The sequence below is a fragment of the Chinchilla lanigera genome, unplaced genomic scaffold, assembly GCF_000276665.1.
Source record: "Chinchilla lanigera isolate Chin_1 unplaced genomic scaffold, ChiLan1.0 scaffold00110, whole genome shotgun sequence".
NCBI lineage: Eukaryota > Metazoa > Chordata > Mammalia > Rodentia > Chinchillidae > Chinchilla > Chinchilla lanigera.
Window position 1 is genome coordinate 3,100,570 of NW_004955511.1, and position 15,194 is coordinate 3,115,763.

A 15,194-nucleotide genomic window follows, 5' to 3' on the forward strand; every position below is an offset into this window, starting at 1 on the left:
ACTCACAGCATCTCCTTGCTGTCCTCTGACACAGGCTCAGGATGCTTTTGAAGAGAGGACTCTGGTCCTCTGCTGAGTTACTGAGCTACTTCTCAAGTTGACACAGTGAATCAACTATAACATACTGTCCATTTTATTTTTCTAAATCCCCAATGAGAAACCAACAAGTTAGGAACAAAGAGAAATTACTACCTATTCAGAGCATCACCTGTGTTTTTTTAGGTTAGGAATTTCAGAAAGCAGCAAGGTGACAAGCAAGATGTTTAGCAAAACTAAACTCTTTGTTGGTGTAGTTTTAATATTTATATTCCAGATTCTCATTGGTGTTTTGAACAGATTCTCAAAACCTTGTTTTCTGTGCTCAAATAAGTCCTATAGGTGTAATTGTTCCACTACTTCTGCATGAATTACAATCTTTGACTAAAAGTTTATATTAAATATAGAAGCTTACCTTAATGCCTTGGAAACAAATACAGTCAATCTTAAACAGTGAGCCCTAAGCCAGAAAATCTTCCATGAAGTAACGAATTGCTAGTGTAGCTCTCTTATGGGGAATAGTAGCAGAAGTCTAAGAGGCAGAGAAGCCAGGGGGAAAGGCTCTACCATCTTTACCAAGTCCTAAATCTACCAGGTATCCTGCCTGTAACCCTATTGGACTACCTCTCCCTTATTTGTTAGATAAACATTATAATATTACAATGTTATTTTTTGAGCAAAGAGAAATCAGTAACACAACTTGCTAAGTGGTTATTATTTTAATGTCTCTCCACGTAATTTTAATTTGGAGGTATTTTTCTATATGACAATGGGCAACTCAGCAAATCTTTAGGTTGGAAGAATATCTGCAGCCAATCAACATTAACACGAAGGTGAATAAATGGTGACTATAAAGTCATCTGGAATTATGTTGGACTTCAGGGACTAGTGTATGTAAACAAGCAGGGAATTAGGAGTGCACGGAGCTCTCCTGGGTATCTGCTCTTGAGGGAATCTATAGTACTTCACTCAGTTTTCAAGGGAAGACACAATTAAATTACATGTGAGACTGAGCAGGATATTTTAGGTGTGTATACAGATAACCATATTACTTGCTAGCTCTTATTTTAACTTAATGTTTAGTTGGAAACTGTAGAATGCATGTTTTGGTATATAGTTGCAAAGACTTGGTCAAATGTATATTCATGTAACCACTATGACAGTCACCCCTAATAAGGTTCCTCAATTATTATGGCAACTGTATCTCTCACCCATGGCCCCGGGCAAACACCCTATATCTTTCCATATAATTTGGCATTTTGCAGATACATTTTAAATTAGAATCCCAGAATATGTAGTTTTTGTTTGCACTATATTCACCTAACATAATGTACTTGAAGTCCATTTGTACTATCCCCCATATCAACAGTGGTAGCTTTTCATTGAGAACATCATAAACATTGCTTATTTTTCCATTTGCTAATTGAGGAACATTTATGTCATGTCCTCTCTGGTGATTATAAATGGAACTGATCTTATTATACTATGCCCTAAATATATTAATTTGAACATTGGTTTTTGCTTCATTTCAGCTAATATCTAGGAAATACTTCCTAGCTCAACCTTTGAAATCAGCATTAGCTCATGCCAAAGTCAGACAAAAACAAAGAATAAGTTATAGACCAATATTCCTCTTGAATATACATGAGACAATGCTAAAAAATACTAGCAGACCATTAGTAAATTAAAATAACTATAAATGATGACTGAGTAGAATTTACTCCAAGAAGTTAAGGTGCTTCAATATACAAAAATCAATCAATGTAATCAACTATATTAACATAATGAGAGGACAAACATCCTATCTGTACTCCAGAATAACCATTTGCCAAAGTTTTACAGTTTTCCATGACAAGAATACTCAGAAAGCTATATGCAGAAGTGAACTTCCAAAAACTCTAAAGAATATTGATATCTATCTTTCATTTTGCTATTTATTTATATATTAAATAAATTTATTTCCAAAATCAGATCTCTTTAAGTAACTAAGAGCTTAAAGTTAACGTCTATGAGTCAGTTTGTCTAAGAAATGATGGACAGACATATATATCACTTAAGAAAGGGAGAGAGTATTGTGAGTTGGAAATCAGAAATTCATTCTTGCAAGGTTTACAAATAGTACTGGAGCAATTCTCTCTCATGTCCTTCTCAGAAAGTTTCCAAACTCTCTGAAATATAAAGAGGTAGAAAGAAGATCATTAATGTGGAGCAAGGTCTCTTAGGTTTAAGACTTGCACGTGCCATAGAAGTAAAGTGGAAAGTACCCAGTTCCTCCCCTTTCAGGTACTGTAAGTGAAGGGCTCGTTTTATACGCTGTTCCAGCAGTTCCTGGGTATAGAGCTCAGTTTTCATAGCTGTACTGCACTCGTTAGTAAAATCCTTTCATGCCATCATTCGCTTTTCTGACACAGTTCCCCGTACACCATCACTGTGTCCTGTTCTGAATTCTGAACACTGAACGCATTGAACTGACCTAGCTCACTCGGGGTCTGCTCAGGAGAGCCCCGCCTAGTAACACAGGTCTCCTATCCTTGGGTGGATCCTTTCCCATGCTCACTGCCACCCGGGCTGTGCAGATGGAAGGGCTGAGGAAGGCTGTCCTGCAGCAGATAAGCAGAATCCGAGTCAGGAAAAAAAACATGCTCCTTTCCTTCTTTGGGATTCCCAGTTAGATAAAGTGTATCTTTTCCCTCTGCTGAACGCTTTCCCTATACTGCTGGGTAGTAAACCAACTTTGCATATTTGTGCATATCTGATAATGTCTGATTTGACAATCAAATGTGATTGGCAGTTATCTGGGTATAGAAATCTAGGATTGTGGTTGTTATATTTTTTTGTAGAATTTTAAGAGATATTAATACTGTTAACTCATTTTTTTATGAAGGTAACTGATGTCAGGTGATTCTATTTTTTTTTTTTTGTAAAATGTGCTCTTCTTATCTTTCCACTCTTGCAAGAGAAAATTGCCAAATTCTCATTCGGCAAGAGAAAATTCTTCGAATGAATTTTCTCCAAAAGTGACAATTCTTCAACCCAAAGACTTACATTGTTTCAGCTCAGCAAGTGTTCACCCACTTCTATTTATATTTTGCATTTATTTTTTCCATAGTGTTTTCCATATAGCCTTCTCAGTGTGTGCTGCCTGTCACTTAATCTGTCTATTTTCTACCTCTTGGCTTTCTAAGCTTTCTTTTGAATATTTAAAAGCACTATACTACATATGTTAATTCTAAATTCTATTTCATCTGGTCTTATCATTACACTTTCCATCAAAGATTTTTATTGAATGATTTACATATATTTTGTTTCCATGTTTTCTCATTGATTTCCTTTTTGTATATTACGGTTCATGGTGTTCACTTACAACAATATGCTTTAGTTTCATTCATTTCTAGCTCTTCAGTTAATTTCATATGCTACCTTGACTGATTGAAAGATACCCAGAGAGCTGATTAAATATGATATTTGGGTATCTGTGAGATTGATTCCATAACAAGTCAGCATGGGAATTGGCAGAGTAGAGATGACCCTCAGGGAAGGTGGCAGGTGCCTAGTAATCCTTGGAGGCAGAGGAAGGGTGAATGTGTTCTGTGTGTTTGATCAGGATGTCCATCTGCTTCTGTCCTGGGACATCAACACTCCTGGTTCTCAGCTCTTACCCTTGGCCTGCATCTTAGCCCAGGGTCACCCCTGGGTGTGAGAGTTTTGGGTTGGACCTGAAGCTGCACCTCCAGCTTCATTGGGTCTCTACCTTGCTGATAGAAAATCATGGGCATTCTTGACCTCTATAATCTCATGCTCCAACCCATCACAGTAAACCTCTTCCTGTGTATCTCTATCCATCTATTAGGTTGCATCCACAAGATTATTTGAGGTGGTGAGGAGACAGCAAGGAGTCAGCAAACAGAAAATGGGTAGATGAATAGGGGAGTGACTAAAGGTGAAGTAGCTCAACCTGAGTACAACAAAGCCATTACAAATGGCAAAGTACTTTCAGAAGAAAATTGGAGAGCCTTGCTGACATCTCAGTGAATTTTTAAAATATGAGCCCTGATAGTCAGATATAAATGAATCATACAATGTTACAGTTTCTCACTACTTTTCTGAAACTCTATTCTTCATATTTTAAAGGTGAACAGGTTGGTTGTATAAAATGGCACAATCAAGATGAAACATTAATTCGTTTAATTCTGTGTTTCTAAATGTCTGCATGAAAATGTGTCGATGAGAGAATAAGAACAGTGTGCCACATGTATTGTTAAATTAGAACTCCAATAATACTATTAACTTAATGAATAAACAATATTAGACATGGAGTAAGTTCCTAGTACCTCAATTAATTACTGAATTACTTTTTATCAAAATTTAGCCACTTTCTACTTATGTCCGGGCAATTTCCCACCTTCATTTATATGTGATCAAATAGATATGTTTTTGAATACATAAGGGGCACATGGAAGCCATCCTTTTACAGGTCTATCTCTACTGCTTTGTGGTCAAGAAAATACCTGGTGTGCAAATCAATAAAATGCCCTTTAAAAGGTTTTTGATAAGCAGGAACCAAAATAACTCATGACTGAAGCCTTTCTATTTACATATTACATTTCCGGACACACCTTCTTGTCTCTAGACAGGAAACTGTGAGGTTAAAAGGAACAAAACTTGTCTCTGAGGCTTAATGTCTGATTCAGTAGAGGAAGAAGATCTCACAGTCTAGACAGTACTTGTGCCTCCTCCAGAGTCCACACCAAATCTTAAAGACAATTTTGTGTGCACGACAACCTTCTGGAATGCGCTCTTGACCTCCTTGTTCCTCAGACTGTAGACCAGGGGGTTCAGCATGGGGATGACCATGGTGTAGAACACAGAGGCAACTTTGTCGGTGTCCATGGAGTGACTGGAGCTGGGCTGCAGGTACATGATGGTGGCAGTTCCATAAAACAAGGAAACAGCAGTGAGGTGGGAGATGCAGGTGAACAAAGCCTTTTTAACTCCCTCCCCTGAGCACATCTTAGAAATGGTGATAAATATAAGCAGGTAGGAAATTAAAATAACAACTAGTGCAAAAATAACATGAATGCTTGCGAGAAACACAACAATCAACTCATTAATGTGTTTATCAGAACAAGCCAGAGTCATGACTGCTGGAACATCACTGAAGAAGTGGTGGACCACACTGGTCACACAGAAAGGGAGGCAGAAGGTGTCTCCAGCTTCAACAGCAGCAGTCATAAAACCAGAGCTGTAAGAGCCCATGGCCAGATGAGCACACACAGTCCTCGTCATGATCACAGGGTAGTGCAGGGGCTTACACACTGCTACAAAGCGATCATAGGCCATGGAGGTCAGGAGATAACTCTCTGCAGTGGCAAAGAAGACGAAGAAGAACATCTGAGCAGCACAAGCATTGTAAGGGATAAGTTTGTCATCTGTAACCAAACCAGCCAGAACCTTCGGGGTGACTGTTGAGGAGGAACAGAAGTCTACTAGGGACAGGTTGCTGAGGAAGAAGTACATGGGGGTGTGCAGACGAGGGTCCAGCAGAATCACCATGACCATCCCAAGGTTCCCAGTCACAGTGATGAGGTAGATGAGCAGGAACACTGCAAAGAGGGGAAGCTGCAGTTCTGGGGTGCTGGTGAGTCCCAGCAAGATGAACACACTCACCTCTGTGGCGTTCTCCATCAGTGGTATTACAGAGTCACAAGGCACTCTACAGCAAAGCGAGGTAAAGGAGCAGCTAGACCAGCAAAGTAAGTTACACAGCTGTTAAAATGTGGATGCGGCATTTTATCATGACAAATAATTGTTTTCCCTATTATGCAGAACTAAACTTGGTATTACAAAAAACTGGTAGATGACTTATTTGTGCAGTAATTTTTTGCTTTTTTTTTCTGGTACCAGGAATCGAACTTATGATGTCGCACTTGCCAGGCAGGCGCTGTGCCGCTGAGCTAAATCTCCAGCCCCTGTGCAATAATTTTTTGAAGAGCAGAGGTCTTCATGGATTGTAAACCCCACTTATCAATTTTTAAATGAGCAGACTGGTCACAATGGCAGCTTAGGAAACTACTCAGTGTCACATGCCTGGAATAAATCTGTCTGCCGGGCAAGACAGAGACTAATACCTCAGTTGCTGTAATTGCCCCTTGCCAGCCTTCAGTGTCATTTAGTCCTCTCACTGATCCCATTAGGTGGTTTATTGATACCCATCTTCATAGGAAGTAATTTGGTAACACAAATTCAAAATAGTTGAATATATTCAAGAGTATATGATAATTAGTAGACATAGCAAAGATTTGGGCAATGTAGTTTCCAATCAAAATATTGCTAATGAACTTGATATCATTCTAATTTTGCCACAAAGACTAGGCAATCATTCTACCACTGATCTACATCCCTCAGTCGAAGATATCTAGGTTCTATTCATACTAAATGAGATGTATATATATATATCTATAAATGATCTCTCCTTCTTCTTTGATGTCTCCCTTTGTCTGTCCATACATCTGTCTTCATGCCATGTAACTGGGTTCTGGACTCTGCATTATTTGTATTTGCGAGCATGTCACCCAATACATAATCTGAGCTAAATTGTTGCTTGTGTTTCCTTTGCTGTGTCCTCTAACGACAACTCTTCTCATTGCAGCCCTGTGAATACTCCAGGATAACCTCACCTTCCCCAAAGCCCCAACTTAATTGTTATGTGCAGTTCTTTTCTTCTCATCTAAGGCCACATCATCATGGGGTTTTGTGGAGCAGAATGCAGATGTCTTTCTGGGCCATGATTAAGGCTGCGAATCTCTGTACGAGTACGAAGTACTGCAGGAAAATTATCTCTAGTATTAGACACTGCGGCTGAGACATCTTCATAGATTACGCAGTGGAATTCCTTAATGTGCATGACTCAAAAGAGAAACAGAGAAAAGAACTGATGTGTGAAGATCACACATCTTAAATGAATTTATCTTTAAATCATTTTTTTTAAGTAAGTAATAGGTTAAACTTAATCCTTGTGAGCCTGTTTGATCATTTTGTATGTATACCTCTCTTTAACTGCAAAGTAAGTGGAGGATTGGAGAATTATATGCGTTTCTTATATTCTAGGGCTAAAATAGGTCAATTTAAGGTTCAGAACCATATCTAACTTACTGTGAAATCTGCAATGCTAGATTTTCTAGAAGAACAAATAAGGGAAAAATGAGTTTGTGAGGAACTAGGGAAAATGAAGTAATGATCATAGTAGATCCATTTTAATTCTCCTAGAGTCAATAGAAGCACTGTATTGTCACACTGTTTTTGCAAGTTACCCCAATTCTGTGTCATTTTTATTATCTTTCAAATTTAAAAAATTAATAAAAAACAGTAAGAAAGCAATGTATAGTGAAAAAGATGAATTTTTATCCTCTACCTAATCAGGTCACCATTTCTCCAAGGTTTTTGTCATTTTCTTAAGGAAACCAACATCAAAGATCATAAATACAGTACCACTATACTCTTTGCTGGTTAAAATGTTTTTGCATTTGAATGCTGGACGTATTTCAATACCAGTAGTTTGAAGACAGAAGCCAGGGTGTCATGCATACTGGGCAATCATTCTACCACTGATCTACATCCCTCAGTTGAAGATATTTAAGTTTTCTGAAGTGGTGTTGGGATGGAACCCAGAGCCTGGCACACACGAGGCAGATGCTCTGTCACTGAACTACATTCCCAGCATCTCCAAGGCAGAGTTTCAGAAAAAGCATCCAGGGAATCATATAGGAGGTAAAGAAACAGAGTTGCATTGTAGATATCCCATTGTTTCTAATTCACTATTATGTTTTTAAGTTAAAAGTGTTTACTAAATAGAAAAGCCTACCTTTGCCTTGGAAAAGAAGGAAAGGCAATCTTGAGTTGTAAGTCAGAAATCAGAAATTCATTCTTGGAAAGATGTGTAAATGATGGTGGAGAAAGTTTCTCTCATGTCCTTCTGAAAAAAAATGTCTCCATCTCCTTTGACCGATGTAGAGGTAGGAAGAGAATTATGAACAAAGAACTGGGACACAGGTTGAGGTCTTGAAAGTATCACGGATTTTGCCATGTACTTGGACATTACGTATTTTCTGCAGCACTTAGTCTCCTCATTTGTGGAACAGAAATGGTAAAATTAATGCCACCAAAATTATGTTTGTGAGATGCCATTGAGATGTGTCTATATAGAGTTTGGTAAGTCCTATGCATTCAGTGTGAAACAAGAATCCTTGAAAATACTCAGTCTCAGGAAAATACTCAGTCTGGGGAAAGGCTGAAAATATTAGCTTTGTCTTGGGTAAGTGGTGACCAAAGGGGCAGTAATTCGAGCCTTATCAGTTTGAAACAGTGTCATGTGGGACCATGACATGATATCGGAGCTCTGCCAAGGGGAATGAGGAGAAAACTGTCTAAACCCGGGCCTCTCTGGGGGTCCTGCTCCCTCAGAGGGCAAGCATTTCTCTTCCTCACACTTACCTAGTGGAGAAGCAATTAACCTGCATACAGGAATGTACTCTTTATGTTGAGTAACACATAAATGGTTAGTTTTTCTCCCCTAATTTTGTTACATTGTCATTACATACCTAAGCAACATGCTTAGTTTGTTTACATTTAGTGCTCTATTGATATTTACAGTATATTCCACATATTTGTTTTTGCAGCATGTTTTTATTCATTTCACCTTTCCCCCTTCTATTTGTCACTTATTTTTACTAATCCGTAGTTATTGAGATTCCAGGAAAATGATAAATGAAATTCATATTTTCCTGTCTTGTGTTTGCTATCAGCTGGTAGATATCACACAGGAGCAAGAGTGGTGGGGCTTTGAGTAGGAATTAATACCGAGAAGTCAATTTGAACATGTGACTGATGTGTGCAGGCGGGTGGCTTCCTTCCTACCCCGAGCGACCACCCTTAGCACACGCTGGGTGCTGCCTCCTACTCTCTTGGCTTGCGTGGTCCGCACACCGGCGCACCACGTGAAGACAGAGCGAGGAAAGAGGTGACCTGTCCGAGACCGAGGGCTTAGATTTTGCTGCAAGAGGGTGCTCAGCTCAGGTGTGCTGCCTTTAGTGTTTCTGGTGCCAGTACCGGTAAAAACAAATAGAAGTAAAGTGGAAAGCACCCAATTCCTCCTCTTTCAGGTACTGCAAGTGAAGGGCTCGTTTTATACGCTGTTCCAGCAGTTCCTGGGTACAGAGCTCAGTTTTCATAGCTGTACTGCACTCGTGAGTAAAATCCTTTCATGCCATCCTTCGCTTTTCTGACACAGTTCCCCGTACACCATCAGTGTGTCCTGTTCTGAATTCTGAACACTGAACGCATTCAACTGACCTCGCTCACTCTGGGTCTGCTCAGGACAGCCCGCCTAGTACCCCAGGTCTCCCGTCCGGGGGTGGATCCATTCCCATGCTCACTGCCACCCGGGCTGTGCAGATGGAAGGGCTGAGGAAGGCTGTCCTGCAGCAGATAAGCAGAATCCGAGTCAGGAAAAAAAAAACAACACATGCTCCTTTCCTTCTTTCGGATTCCCAGTTAGATAAAGTGTATATCTTCCCTCTGCTGAAAACATTCACTGTGTCTCTGCATAGTAACCCAACTTTCTGATAATATCTTGATTTTTGCAATCAAATGTCCCCGGCAGTTTGCCTGGGACTAATATTTATTTTCTTTCAGCAGTTTTGAAAGGTATAAGTTTGTATGTTTATTATTTTTTTCTGGAGACTGATGTCAGATAATTACAAATCCTTTAAATAATTGGTTCTTGTCTTTATTTTTCCAGTCTCTCAACGGAGAATTTTTCAAATGAATCCTCTTAATACTGATGAAGTTCTTCAGTACAAGGATGTAGCTTTCTTCAATTAAGCAAATGTTCATCCATTTTATGTTTTGTATTCAGTTTTTCCTCTGTTCTTTCTATTTTTCCTGTATGGTCTTGTCAGTGTGTCCTGCCTGTCTTGATTTGTCTTTCCATTTTCCATTTCTTACTTTTGTAAGCTTTCTTTTGAATATGTTGAAGCACCAACATGCATATGATAATTCTAATATCCACTTTGTCTAGTCTTATATTTACCCTTCTCAACATCAAAAGGTTTATAATATGATTAAATATATATTTTGTTTTCATGATTTCTCATTGGTTTCCTTTTTGTATATTATGGTTCATGGTGTTCACTTACAACAATTTGTTTTAGTTTTATTCATTTCTAGCTCTCCAATTAATTTCATATGCTATCTTGACTGATTGAAAGATATCCAGAGAGCTGATTAAACATGACATTTGGGTATCTGTGAGATCAATTCTAGAAGAGGTTAACATGGGAACTGGCAGGGTAGCAATGACCCTCAGGGAAGGCAGCAGATGCTTAGTAGTCCTTGGAGGCAGAGGAAGGTGAATGTGTTCTGTATGTTTGAGCAGGACGTCCATTTGCTCCTGTCCTGATCTAGCACAAAACATGCCCCCACTAGTATACTTCAGTCTTTTAGTTGCCCAGGTAACAGTTCCAGTTCCAGTTCCTGTTACTTTTGTTTCTTAGAAATTGTTGCTCACTGTGATGCAGAGCTGGTCATTATGATGCATATTGTATAAACCAGTCCCCAACTGACAAGCCACTCTGCCTCTGTACTTCCTTCTTGCTTATCTTGTATAAGCCCTACACTGCCAGAGATTGATCGGGGCCTGATACTTTGGAAAAGATCCCAATCAGTGCCCATTGACATAAATAAATCTGCCTCAAGTCTTGGGTGTCGTTTCGGTGTTTCTGCTTGCTGCAACACTGGGACATCAATACCCCTGATCCCCAGCTGTCATACTTGGCCTGGAACTTACACCAGGGTGCTCCTCTGGTTGTGAGGGATTTGAGTTGGACCAAAGTTTTGCTACCAGCTTTATTGGGCCTTGAGTTTCCAGCCCCCATAATCACCTGCATTAATCCCACATAGTAAGTTTCTTCCTACACATCTCTATTTATCCTATTAGTGCATACTTCTGAAAATTCTGGACCAAGTTAATGAACTTTTTTCTATGTCACTTGAGTGGACGATGAAGATTAATTTAGGGCAAGGGGTTAGCTTCTTTCATGAGTAGAGTGTCTGTTTTATAAATGTGATCAGGGAAGGACTCTCTGACAAGATAACACTCAAAAACTTGAATGACATAGGAAGATATCACCCGAAATCAGGGTTAGGGGGTGGACAGAATAGCAAGGAAATGAGTGAGAATGAAGTTAGATAAGAGAATGGTAGAGTGACAAAGGATAAAGTAACTCAACTTTGGAAAAAAAGAAGGGACATTGACAATTGCAAAGCATTTTCAGAAAGATAGAGAGCCGTATTGATATCTCATCAAATTTTTGTAATAATGTGAAAGTAGCTAGGGTTGCAAAATATTTTTATTTTTCCTCTACTTTTCTGGTATTCTGGCCATTTTATTTGAAAACTGAAACTTGACCATGTTGGTTATATAAAATAATTCAGTCAAGATAAAATTAATTCATTTAGGATTCTTTATTTCTGAATCTCTAGATAAAATGTGCCAACAAAAAAGCAGATAAATTCATTTAGAAGTATGACACTCTTACTGTTAAACTGACTCAAACAATACTCATCATCTAAATAAACAATGTTATATATGAGATAAATTTTTAATACTGCAACTAATTATTTGTTACTTTTTTATCAAAAGTTAGCCATATTCTATTTGTATCTGGAAAATTTCTCATTCTAATTTGCATGTGATCACATGGGTGTATTTATAAATATGTTCATGGGCACAGGGATGTTCTTCTCTACATATGCTTATGCCCAAGGAAATACATGTAGAATGAATGAATTAATCTAATGTCCTTAATAAATTTTTGACAAGCAGGAACCAAAATAGCTTATGATTTATCTTAGTCTTTTGGTTCATGTATTATATCTCTGGAGACATTTTCTTGTTTCTAGAAAAGAATAATCTTTGAAGTACTGAGTGTAATACTTCACAAACCTAGCTTCTATACTGGCCTTAAAATGAGATTCAGTATATGGAGAAGATCTGACAGTCATGGAACCAAGTTCCTATGTCTCTTTCTATGTTAAAATCTAAATCTTAAAGACAGCTTTGTCTGAGAAAGAACCTTTTTGAATGCACTCTTGACCTCCTTGTTCCTCAGGCTGTAGACCACGGGGTTCAGCATGGGGATGACCATGGTGTAGAACACGGACGCCATTTTGTCCGTGTCCATGGAGTGACTGGAGCTGGGCTGCAGGTACATGAAGATGATCGTCCCATAGAAAATAGAGACTGAGGCAAGGTGGGAAGCACAGGTGGACAGAGCCTTCTGGTATCCTGAAGTGGAGTGCATCTTTAGAATAGTGATAAATATGAATAAATAAGATATCAAGATAACTAGAAGAGCAAAAAAGACATTCAAGCTTGCTGTGTAAACTAGAACCAGTTCATTAATATGTCTATCAGAGCAAGACAGAGCCATCACTGCTGGAACATCACAGAAAAAGTGATGGATTACATTGGTGTTACAGAAAGAGAGATTGAATGTTTCGCCAACATGGATAGAGGCATTCAGGAAGCCACAGACATGGCAGCCTATGGCCAACCAGGCACACACACTTGTGGTCATGGTGGTGGTGTAATGCAGGGGTTTGCACACTGCTACATAGCGGTCATAGGCCATTGAGGCCAGGAGAAAATTTTCCATAGTGGCAAAAGTTGCAAAAAAGAACATCTGAGTAGCACAAGCATTGTAGGAAATGACCTGGCCTTCTACAAGGAGCCCAGTCACAGCCGTGGGAGTGACAGCTGAAGAATATACCACGTCTACTAGAGACAGGTTACTGAGGAAAAAGTACATGGGGCTGTGGAGACGAGAATCTGCAAGAGTCAAGACAATCATCCCCAGGTTGCCAACCACATTGATAAAGTAGATGACAGTGATCGTGATGAAGAGCGTGACTCGCAGTTCTGGGGCACTGGTTAGGCCTAGGAGGATGAACGCCGTCACTTCTGTCCTGTTCTCCATCAGTGTTATTTGGGAGTCAGGAGAGGCCTTGCAGCAAAGAAAATAAGGAAATCAGCAGTTGTCAGTAGATATTGTAGAACAGATCATGCCCTAAAAGTGAAATGTTTGTATATCATGTGCAGTACTTTGTTAGAACAATAGTACATATTTCAAGTTGACCCATATCTAAGCATGAGGGTAGCTCCAGAACTGACTTCATTAAGTCTCCCTAGAGTTATGAACTGTTTAACTAGAAATATCTGCCAGGCTAGTTTCCCCATTTTTCAAATCATATATACTTTTAATCTAATATTTGGTCAGTTTGTTGAACTATTCACATATGTCCAAAATTTTATATATGTCTCATACTAAGAAACTAATAATATCTACTGAATAATAATTATCTACTAATAATATCTACTGTTTTAGTTATGAAAACTAAACATGAAAATGCAGAAAAATCCTGTTTCAATTCTGGATAGTTAGTTAGCCTCATGAGTACCAGGAATGATACTACTCTTTGAACAGAATGATGGACTTTGTATTCCTTGGGATAGGTAGGTGAGAATGTGTAATTCTTTAAGTGTGGGTGCGATTTGAAATCTTGGGACCTCCTGTTCCCTTCGCTTTTTCTTACACTTGAGGGTCAATTTTACTTAGATTTTCTCTATACTCCCCAGGGATTCTTTGGCTCCTTTAGTTTACCTATGTAGCTGGAGTGTTTGTTTTTAATTTGTGTTTTGTTTTTGCTTAATTTCTTTCTTGAAATGTAAAGCTTGCACTAAATAGATGTTTACTTCTTATACTAATTCCTACCTTGTTTTCTCTGTACTATCTATATTTGAGTTACTGAGATTTAGGGCTGACTTGTTATTGTTTGTGAGTGGATGTTAATCTGCAGATCTGTCTTCTCTGGCAAACATATATTGGAACACCTTGGAAACGTATATTGTAACATCACACAGTACCCTATAAATATATACAATTATTATTTGTCTACTAAAATAAAATATTAAAAAATTTCACCTGACTCTGTTGTTGAACAGGAATGGTGTTCTGGTTCTTTTTATTTGAATAGGAAGTCTGTGGATGGTTTCCATCCAAGGTTAAGTTCTGTCCCCAACCGTCTTCCTCCTTAACATTTGGCAACTTTACTTTCAAGCCAACCCTTGAAAGGCTTTGTATTTGCTGGATTTCATAGACATAATCCCTTTTGGCAACTATTCTGTTCTACAATAATGCTAAAAGGATTATAAAATTGGGTGTGTGGCAATCTGTGTGTGTGTAGGGGGGTTATGTATGTATAGGTACTATTACTTTTACCATTAAGGCAGATAAGGATTTGTGAAGCATCTTAATGATACAATTAAGATGAAGATTCAGAATGTAAACTCAGTGTGGACATAACCAGCAGTTCTTGTTTTTAGTCAAATCACATCGTTGTGGATAGATGTGCTAAACATGATAAAGACAAAGTTAGGCAGGTGCTTATGCTGCTGAGCTATATCCCCAGCTCAATAAAGACAAAATTAAAGGGAAATGTTGAAATAAAATTTAGAATTTGCTAATTCTGGGGGTTTTTCTTTTACTTAAATAAGGGGCCTTAGTTTTGCTTTTTCTTTGCCTCTAGTGGTGAAGTACATACAGTAAGCAAGTTGACATTGTCATCATCAACGAGAACATCCCCTTTAGTATTGCTTGCATTAAGACTTGTTTTTTGGTAGGGAACCAAAATAATTGTGTTATCTGAATAATGTGTAACTCACTACAGATACAATTTTTTAAATTAAATTTATTCCTAAGTGTTTAATTATTTTGTTGTTCTTTTATTTTAAAGAGAAAAATAACAATAAAAGTAACAATAATACAAAATTTCCAAACAAGATAATAGGAGATTAATGGTGGCTAATATATTGTGCCTTGTTATCTTCAAATTAGTTGTTCAGATGACATGATATAGGCATGCATAATTGATCAGAGGCAATTTTTGACCTTTGCATCTCAGATTCATCCCTTTCTTTTTTTTTTAATTTTATTTTAAAAAATGAAAGAAGGAAAACATTAGCAAACAGACATCCATTTACATAATAGCATAAGAGCAATACAAACAAAACAGAGTTACAGTTGATATGGGAAAAGAGAAGG

At 38.2% G+C, this 15,194-nt stretch overlaps 2 protein-coding genes across 2 annotated transcripts; both read right to left on the reverse strand.

Moving 5' to 3' along the window:
- Window positions 1-4,749: 4,749 nt before the first annotated feature.
- On the reverse strand, window positions 4,750-5,721 carry LOC106146285 (olfactory receptor 5B2-like). The gene has a single exon (XM_013506381.1). The coding sequence runs from the start codon at window positions 5,719-5,721 to the stop codon at window positions 4,750-4,752; it is 972 nt and encodes a 323-aa protein (XP_013361835.1).
- Window positions 5,722-12,125: 6,404 nt separating this feature from the next.
- Window positions 12,126-13,073, reverse strand: LOC106146253 (olfactory receptor 5B3-like). The gene has a single exon (XM_013506382.1). It carries the CDS (start codon window positions 13,068-13,070, stop codon window positions 12,126-12,128), a length of 945 nt encoding a protein of 314 aa, XP_013361836.1. The 5' UTR covers window positions 13,071-13,073.
- Window positions 13,074-15,194: the final 2,121 nt, after the last annotated feature.

Coding starts and splice junctions, on each gene's coding strand:
- LOC106146285 (XM_013506381.1), bottom strand. CDS start 5,721: ATGGAGAACGCCACAGAGGTGAGTGTGTTCATCTTGCTGGGACTCACC.
- LOC106146253 (XM_013506382.1), bottom strand. CDS start 13,070: ATGGAGAACAGGACAGAAGTGACGGCGTTCATCCTCCTAGGCCTAACC.